This window comes from Colobus angolensis, unplaced genomic scaffold (genome assembly GCF_000951035.1).
Source record: "Colobus angolensis palliatus isolate OR3802 unplaced genomic scaffold, Cang.pa_1.0 Scaffold116, whole genome shotgun sequence".
In the NCBI taxonomy this organism is placed as follows: domain Eukaryota; kingdom Metazoa; phylum Chordata; class Mammalia; order Primates; family Cercopithecidae; genus Colobus; species Colobus angolensis.
In genome coordinates, this window is record NW_012112697.1 from 5,462,613 (window position 1) to 5,472,021 (window position 9,409).

The 9,409-nt window shown below is 50.9% G+C and overlaps 1 protein-coding gene across 2 annotated transcripts in view; it reads right to left on the bottom strand.

The window, feature by feature from the left end:
- The window catches only part of IL34 (interleukin 34), a 95,069-nt gene that overhangs the window by 1,586 nt on the left and 84,074 nt on the right, over window positions 1-9,409 (bottom strand). Inside the window, exons 1-4 of one of the 2 annotated variants that reach the window (XM_011962140.1) lie at window positions 5,015-5,232; window positions 4,663-4,796; window positions 2,633-2,710; window positions 2,182-2,343 (exon numbers count right to left, since the gene is read on the bottom strand). In XM_011962140.1, coding sequence (XP_011817530.1) covers window positions 2,182-2,343; window positions 2,633-2,710; window positions 4,663-4,776 — 354 coding nt within the window. In that variant the 5' untranslated portion in view covers window positions 4,777-4,796; window positions 5,015-5,232. Of the gene's footprint in view, window positions 1-2,181; window positions 2,344-2,632; window positions 2,711-4,662; window positions 4,797-5,014; window positions 5,233-9,409 lie in introns of those variants that run through there. The other variant, XM_011962134.1, reaches the window with a different exon arrangement.

Sequence of the window (9,409 nt, forward strand, 5' to 3'; positions counted from 1 at the left end):
TAGAAAGCATCATGGGAAACGTGGGGGTGATCTTCTGGAAGGGGGCGACCACCCAGGCAGCATGTCCTGGACCAAACTGTCCCTCTCCTTCCCCAAAAAGCTGTGTCTTCGTCCTAGCCCTTGGTACCTGTGAATGTGACCATATTTGGAAATAGGCTCTTTGCAGAGGATTCAGTTCAGTATCTTAGAAGGACATCATCCTGGATTTCGAGTGGGCCCTAAACCCAATGCCTGATGTCCTTGTAAGAGAAAGGTCACAGAGACATGGAAACACAGGGCAGAAAGCCATGAAAAGACTGAGACGGCCAGGCACCGTGGTTCAACCTCTAATCCCAGCACTTTGGGAGGCGGAGGGAGGCATATCACTTGAGGCCAGGAGTTCAAGACCAGCCTAACCAACATGGTAAAACCCCGTCTCTACTAAAAATACAGGCGTTGTGACGGGCATCTGTAATCCCAGCTACTGGGGAGGCTGAGGCAGGAAGAATTGCTTGAACCTGGGAGACAGAGGTTGCAGTGAGCCGAGATTGCACCACTGCACTGCAGCCTGGGCCACAGAGTGAGACTCCGTCCCAGAAGGAAAAAAAAAAAAAAGCCACCACAGAGGCCAGGTAGGGTGGCTCATGCCTGTAATCCCAGGACTTTGGGAGGCTGAGGCAGGAAGAATTGCTTGAACCTGGGAGACAGAGGTTGCAGTGAGCCGAGATTGCACCACTGCACTGCAGCCTGGGCCACAGAGTGAGACTCCGTCCCAGAAGGAAAAAAAAAAAAAAGCCACCACAGAGGCCAGGTAGGGTGGCTCATGCCTGTAATCCCAGGACTTTGGGAGGCTGAGGCAGGAAGATCACTTGAAACCAGGGGTTCAAGACCAGCCTTGGCAACATAGCGAGACCCCATCTCTAAAATAATAAATAAATGAAATGAAATAAAAAAGAAAAATAGCCACCAAGGCGATCAAGGAGACTCCTGACTTTGTAGGAATTGACAGCCTCCCCACCAGTCTTGTCCCAGGAAAGCTCCAGGCAGCTGCAAAAACAGGTGCTAGTCCCTAAGCCCTTTCACCATCAGAAGCTCACAGTTGGCCTGGGATGTTCTGCCCACAGGCTGGGCCTTGTCAGCAGCTGGCTGGGCTGGGCAGCAGGTGGGTCCCCGGGACAGGTGTGCATCAGAATCCTGAGGAGGGCTGGTGGGGATGGGGATAGGCCCCACAGCACACACGGCCCGCATGGGTCATCTCGCCACCTTCCTTTTTACTACGACTCAGACATTTTAGAGGACAATATCCCTGAGGCCTCAGATCAATTTCTCTGAGCGGGGCGGGGATGGGGGACCTCTTTTTTTTTTAATCAACTAAAGTCCATAATTTACATTAGTGTTCACTCTGTGTTGTACAGTTCTGTGGGTTGTGACAAATGCATGATGTCACGTGTATACACCGTGAACGTATTATACAGCATCCTTTTTTTTTTTTTTTTTTTTGAGATGGAGTTTTTCACTCTTGTTGCCCAGGCTGGAATGCAATGGTGCGATCTCAGCTCACTGCAACCTCTGCCTCCCAGGTTCGAGCGATTCTCCCGCCTCAGCCTCCCAGGTAGCTGGGATTACAGGTACCCGCCACCAGGCTTGGCTTATTTTTGTATTTTTAGTAGAGATGGGGTTTCACCATTTGGCCAGGCTGGTCTTGAACTCCTGACCTCAGGTGATCCACCCACCTTGGCCTCCCAAAGTGCTGGGATTACAGGCATGAGCCACTGCGCCAAGCCCGCAGCGTTTTACTGCCCTAAACATTCCCCATGCTCCATCCATTCTTCCCCTCTCCCCCTACCCCGCCTCCAGGACCCTCATGTTGCAGAAACAAAGAGGGTACGATGACTTGCCCAGGATCCAGAGGGAGAGAGGCAGAGCCTAGAATAGAGTCTCTCAGAGGCATCGCCTGCCCCACGAGCCCAGTTCTCATGGCCACCACAGCCGCCTCTTCCTTCTGCAGGCCTCTTTTCCCGCACCCTTCCCCCACTTCTCCCATGCCCCTCGGCTTGTGCCCATCTTTCCGTGTGTTCACCCTTTCCCTCACCAGCCCTTGGCCACACCTCATAGATTCATACATGCGCATGCTCACACACACACATGCACACACGTGTGCACACACACGAGCCCCGCCTGCCACCCTTCCTCACAACTCACCGTGAGGCCCTGCTGGACATTCAGCAGCAGCGTCTGCACCTCCTGCAGGTACTTCCAGGACGGGTGGCCATCGAGCAGCACGCCCTGCACCGACTCAGTGGCACTGAGACTCACCAAGACCCACAGATACCGCAGCTCCCGCTCGCTCACCCGGGCCCTCTGCTGCGGAGACAGGGAAGTCACTGCAACCCCGGAGACACAGGCCTCTGGGCTCTGACCACTCTGACCACCCCTTCACCAGGAACTTGCCCCTGCATAGGGAGCAGACACAGGCCGTCCACTGCGGACAGTGAACAAACGTGTGCCTGGGCCAAGGGCCAGCCTGCTCTCGGGACTGAGGAGAGGCCCCAGGCCAGCAGCACCACCTGCCAATCCCAGTGCGCCTCTGAGGCTGGGGCCCACCAGATGTCACAGGAGGCAGGGTCCCCCCAGCCCAGGAAGGGATTCTTACCAGCCTGGTGACATTGGCAATTCTGAACACCCCCTCGTAAGGCACACTGATCTTGTAGTTGATGGGGAAGTAGTGTTTCTAGAAAGGCACAAGAACAAACTATGAGGCCAGAAGTAGAAATGACCAGCAGGCTCCCTAACCTCCCAAATGATCGTTTTTTAAGAGTTAGTCTCACTCTGTCACCCAGTCTGGAGTGCAGGGGCAAGATCATGGCTCTCTGAAGCCTCAACCTTCCAGGCTCAAGCAATCCTCCCACCTCAGCCTCCCAAGTAGGTGGGACTACGGGTGTGTGCCACCACGCCCAGACAATTTTTTTTTTATTTTTTGTAGAGATGGGGATTCGTCATGTTGCCCAGGCTGGTCTTGAACTCCTGGGCTCAAGCGATCCTCCCACCTCAGCCTCCCAAAGTGCAGGGTTATAGGCATGAGCCACCATGCCCGGCCTCCAGATGAATTTTGATGTAGAAGGAGAAAACTCAGGGCCCAGCCCTTTGATGGCAGAGGTGGTCCTGTGCAGAGAGGTCTGCCTGGCGCCTAACTGGGATAAAAACAAGTCACTTTCCTCTGGGACACAGGGAGGGTCAAACAAAATGTGCAGTTCCTATTAAGGCAGAAGTTTCATGTTCAAGAGTGAGGGCGCCACTTCAAGAAAAACATACTATTTTGTGGGTGAGAATCTTATAAAACCTACAATGGTGATGGTTGCACAACTCTGTGAACTAAAAAACCTTTGAGTTGTGCACTTGAAATGAGTGAATTACATCTTTTATATATAAATATGTAAATTCTATCTCAGTAAAGCTGTTAAAATAAAAAAGACATGAAGCCAACTGCAGTGGCTCATGCCTGTAATCCCAGCACCTTGGGAGGCTGAGGAGAGAGACTCACTTGAGCCCAGGAGTTTAAGGTTACACTGAGCTATGATCCCGCCACTACACTTCAGCCTGGACAACAGAGTGACACCCTGTCTCTAAAAATTAAATTAATTAATTAAAAAAGTTACATAGGTCAGGCATGGTGGCTCACACCTGTAATCCCAGCACTTTGGGAGGCCAAGGTGGGCATATTGCTTGAGCCCAGGAGTTCAAGACCTGGGCAACATGGTGAAACCCTGTCTCTACTCAAAAAAAAAGTTTTAATTAGCTGGGCATGTTAGCATATGCCTGTAGTCCCAGCTACTCGGGAGGCTAAGGTGGGAGGATCATTTGAGCCTGGGAGATGGGGTTGTATTGAGCTGAGATTATCTACTGAACTCCAGCCTGGGCAACAGAGCAAGACCCTGTCTCAAAAAAAAAAAAAAAAAAAGTTTTTTAGAAAAGGAAAAAAAAAAAAAAAAAAAAAAAGGGCTGGGCACAGTGGCTCACGCCTGTAATTCCAGCACTTTGGGAGGCCAAGGCGGGCAGATCACGAGGTCAAGAGATGGAGACCATCTTGGCTAACACGGTGAAACCCCGTCTCTACTAAAATTACAAAAATTAGCTGGGCATAGTGGTACATGCCTGTAGTCCCAGCTACTCAGGAGGCTGAGGCAGGAGAATTGCTTGAACCCGGGAGGCGGAGGTTGCAGTGAGCCAAGATTGAGCCACTGCCCTCCAGCCTGGCGACAGAGCAAGACTCCATCTCAAAAAAAAAAAAAAAAAAAAAAAAGGCGCATATAGCCACACAGACATCTCCACTCTGCAAAAAAACCAAAGACTCCAATTTCTATGTCTTTATCTCCCCGGCAAGTAAGTGCCTGGGGTTCCTCAAAGAGCTCCAGGTGTACATTCCTGAGTCATATGGTGAGTGCCACTGTGGAGGTGGGATTAAAGTGAGATCAAAGAGGAGCGGAAGCTCCAGGAGATGGCAGGAGAGGGGTCAGTAAATGCAGACCAGGTGCATGGGTAGGTTTCGGAGAAAGACAGAGAAACAGGCCATGGTCAGCTCAGGGCTGACACGGGTCCTAGGAAGGGCTCTGAATGTCCAGAGGCCTATGCCAGGTGAGCCCCGGGACACAGGGACAGGGACACAGCTGGTGCCCACGTGGTTACCATGTACTGAAGTCGGTTCCTGTACTGCAGCTTGTCCCGCAGAAAACCCGTGACAGTGCACTCCTCACTCTGCGTCAAGGGCCATATCTCCAAACGCTCGTTCCCACAGGCCATGCCAAGGAGGATCCCAATATCTGTGGACCACACCCGACAAGAGCACATGAGCACCCTCCATCTCATCCACGCCGTCCACAACGTGCAAAGCCGAGCACGACCATCATCCGTTCGCATAGGTGACAAGCACCGATGGGAAAGGTGTGGCGGGCATGGGATCTGGAATGCTTTCCCTGGGGTCTGGCTCCAGAATAGCAAGGTCAGCTAGGCACCAGCAGTCCAGAGGGTCCACATCCACCCCACGCCAGCCACTGGAGCCCCCCAGGAGGCACGCCCCAGGGTCGACGTTTGGTCTCCCCGCTTCTCTTGCTCTGTGAGGCAGGCACAACCTCCCTCCCAGGACAGCCTCAGCCCCTGGTGTCCGGGTGACATGTTTTCAAAGCTCGGTGCTGGGTTTTCCAAGCCAGGCATTCAAGGAGATCGAATCATCCTGGATTCTGGTTTCAGCTTGACAAATGACTCTTTAGTCATCCACCCCACTTTCTTTCCTGCTCTATCCGATCTTAGCATCCCTCCTAGCTGACTATGCCAGCGGGTCTGTCGCGTTTTCCAGTCTGGTCATTCTAGGACGTTAAGCAAATCTCACACTTGGCTGCCTCTCTTCCTGCAACAAACGAACCGCTGAAACATTACCACCCTTTGCCACTGGGGGTCAATGTGACTTCAAAAATAGCCTAAACGATTTCCAAGTGACTGAACAGAAAAAATAGAAAATTCGCAACAAATATGAATAAAGGTTAAGTCCATTAGAGCAGAAAGAATAAAACAGAAGTAGGCCAGCAACTACCCAAAATATCAGACTCACTAACTAGATAAATAAATTCACATTAAAACAGTCAGATATAATTTTTTTTTTGTCACCCTGGCTGGAGTGCAGTAGTGGGATCATGGTTCACTGCATCCTAGAACTCCCAGACTCAAGCGATCCTTCCACCTTAGCCTCCAGAGTAGCTAGGACTACAGTTACACGCTACTACACTTGCTAATTTTTGTATTTTTTGTAGAGACACGGTATCGCCATGTTGGTTGGACTTGCCTCGAACTCCTGAGCTCAAGCAGTTCTCCTGCCTCAGCCTCCCAAAGTGCTGGGATTATAGGTGTGAGCCACTGTGCCTGGCCCATTTTTCATATATTCAAATGAAAGTTTTTGTGTTTGTGGTTTTGGGTTGTTGGGGCTTTTTTTTTTTTTTTTTTTGAGATTTTTTTTTTTTTTTTTTTGAGACAGGGTTTTGCTATGTTGCCCAGGCTTGTCTCCAACTCCTAGTGTCAAGCAGTCCTTTCATCATGGCCTCCTGAGTAGCTGGAATGAGAGGCAAGTGCCACTACACCCCGCTTCCCAGCCTTTTTTTTTTTTTGAGACGGAGTCTGGCTCTGCCACCCAGGCTGGAGTGCAGTGGTGTGATCTTGGCTCACTGCAAGCTCCGCCTCCCAGGTTCACATCATTCTCCTGCCTCAGCCTCTCGAGTAGCTGGGACTACAGGCGCCCGCCACCACGCCCGGCTAATTTTTTTGTGTTTTTAGTAGAGACGGGGTTTCACCGCGTTAGCCAGGATGGTCTCCATCTCTTGACCTCGTGATCCGCCCGCCTCGGCCTCCCAAAGTGCTGGGATTACAGGCGTGAGCCACCGCGCCCGGCCTTTTTTTCATAAAGGGATGCTGTTTTTTTTGTGTTTTTTTGTTTTTTAAGACAGAATCTTTCTCTGTCGCCCAGGCTGGAGTGCACTGGCACAATCTCAGCTCACTGTAACCTCCACCTCCCAGGCTCAAGCAATTCTCATGCCTCATGCCTCAGCCTGCCGAGTAGCTGGGATTACAAGCAAGGGCTACCACACCCGGCTATTTGGTATTTTCAGTAGAGGTGGGGGTTCACCATGTTGGCCAGACTGTCCTCAAACTCCTGGCCTCAAGTTGATCTCCCTGCCTCTGCCTCCCAAAGTGCTGGATTTACAGGCATGAGTCACCATGCCCAGCCATACACCCAGCTCATTTTATTTTAATAATTAATACTTGATGTTAGTCAAATAGTGCTGTCCTGGAAAGCAATTTAGCAATTTATGCTATTAATGGATTTAATAGTATCTGTACTCTTCAAACCACTAAGCCTTAAAAATGTCAATACCCTTTCACCAACTAAATTCACTTCTAGGAATAAATTGGAAGAAAAATAAAAAAGATATAACCAAAAAATTATGGACAAAGATGTACAGAGCAGCATTTATTTCATAACAGTGAAAATATGGAAATGGCCTAGATGTTCCATAATAATGCATGTAGCCAATAAAAATCACATTGTCAAAGATACAGCTGTGCTATAAGAAAAATTAGATATGCTTAGTGAAGCTTAAAAATAGCGTGACTCAGCACTATCTGTGTTCCTTCCTACCATGACTACCAAATCTCTATGGGAGATTTTTTCATGTTTTTCTTTTCAAATAGGGTCTTGCTTTGTTGCCCAGGCTGGAGTGCAGTGGCACCATCATTGTTCACTGCGACCTCAAACTCCTGGGTTCAAGCAATCCTCCCTCCTCAGCCTCCCAGTAGCTGGTACTACAGGCACCACCACCACCACAACCAGTTAATTAAAAAAAAAAAATTGTAGAGACGAGGTCTTGCTGTTTTGCCCAGGCTGGTCTTAAACTCATATGCTCAAGTGATGCTCCCACCTTGGCCTCCCAAAGTGCAAGGATTACAGGCATGAGTCACCACACTTGGCCTTGGCCTTTCAGGACATTTTTTATGTTCTCTAATCCATATCTATTATTGTTACAGACAAAAGCAATAACCATCCTCTTTTTTTTTTTTTTTTTGACAAAAGCAGTCAGGCAGGCTGAGTCACCTCCCGAGCCACCCCCAGCTATGAGTAGGAATTACTGATTGGATTTTCCCCACTCCCCAGCATCTTGGAAGGCTTTGTTCTTACAGCCCCTCTGGTCTGAGCCACACCACCTGTTTGCCACCTCCCCACTGCCTTCTCCAAACCTGCTCTGCTCAGGCCTCCTGCCTGGCGTTTGCCACTGCGGGACCTCCCACCGGGAGTGCCCTTGATCAGCTCAGAGCCTCAGGCCTCCTCAAGCCCTGTACCCCACATAGCCACACATTTTTTGCTAAGTTGCAAGTTTGCAACCTATCTTGCACTTCCTCTCTCTCTTCCCCTGTGCCTGATACAGTATTGGGCCAGAGGGACAGATAAACACGAACTGAACCAGTGTTTGGCCCTTTTCACATCTGCTTGCTTTCTGTCCTAAGTCCTGAACCCCTCGCCTTGGCACCCACCCTTGCAGGTCAAGATCATCCCTGCCTCCTAGGCTCATGCTTTGCCCTGCACTGGGTACCCTCTCACACTACAAACCTCTTTCAAAGCCTCCCAGAGACTCTTCTCTCTCCCAATCACCCCGCCAGGGTCTCCCCTGCCTGCACCAGCCCCCATCGGTCTCTGTCTCCAGCACCACCTTCCCCATTCACTCACGACCTTGCCTTTGGTATGTGAATCCATAACACAGTTAAACACTGCGCAGCCCAGAGTGCTGAGCACTTCACATGTGCATTTGGGGATTTGCCTCAAGCAGTAGAAATGGGAGCAGAGCTGGTTAAGGCACAGGTCGTCCTGCCTGCCCCAGAGTCTCTGCTCAACCAGTCGAGGATGCAGCCAGAGAATCTACCTTTCTAACAAGGTCCCAGGTAAAGCTGTGGCTGGGGGTCTGGAACCACAGACCTAGAGCAGCAGCAGTTGCAAGCTGGTGTCCCAAGGGCCACCTCTGGTCCACAGGGATTTCACATAACGATTAAAACTTTCAGCTTTTCTTTAAAAAAATCAGTATCTCTGTCCACACTGGGTCTTTTTTCCTGTGTGGTCATCACCATTGGCCGTCTACTCACCCCTCAACCCTACAGCAACTGCCCTTCTCTGCATCCCGTTCTGGGGCCTTGGGGACCCGGCAGCTGTGGCCTCAAGGCAAGAACTGTGCCTTGGAGTGACACTGAGCCTCCCAGCCTGGCATGGTGGGCACACAGACCGCCCTGGAAAAGCTGTCCGCAGATGATCTGCCTCTCCCCCAACTGGGCAGCCTTCCTCTGAGACTGCAGCCCAAACATCACTGCTAAGTGTAAGTTTCCTTTTTTGCTGCCTCCACCCACCCAGAGAAACAGGTTAACAGACAGGGACCAGGCAAGGACAGCACAGCCCCAACCTCAAGGCCACTGTCCCCCACATACTCTGTACACCAGGAACCCCACAGCCAGTGCCACCCCTGACCTTAGTCAGGAGACCCACCCTGCCTTTGTCTTAGCCCAGAGGTAAGAACCCACAAGACAGGCTGGGCATGGAGGCTCATGCCTGTAATCCCAGCACTTTGGGAGGCCGAGGTAGGCGGATCACCTGAGGTCAGAAGTTCGAGACCAGCCTGGCCAACATGGTGAAACCCCATCGCCACTAAAAATACAAAAATTAGCCAGGTGCAGTGGCAGGTGCCTGTAGTCCCAGCTACTCGGGAGGCTGAGATATGAGAATCATTTGAATCCGAGAGGCAGAGGTTGCAGCGAGCTGAGATTGCGCCACTGCACTCCAGCCTGGGCGACAGAGTGAGACTCCATCTCAAAAAAAAAAATAAAGGCCGGGCGTGGTGGCTCAAGCCTG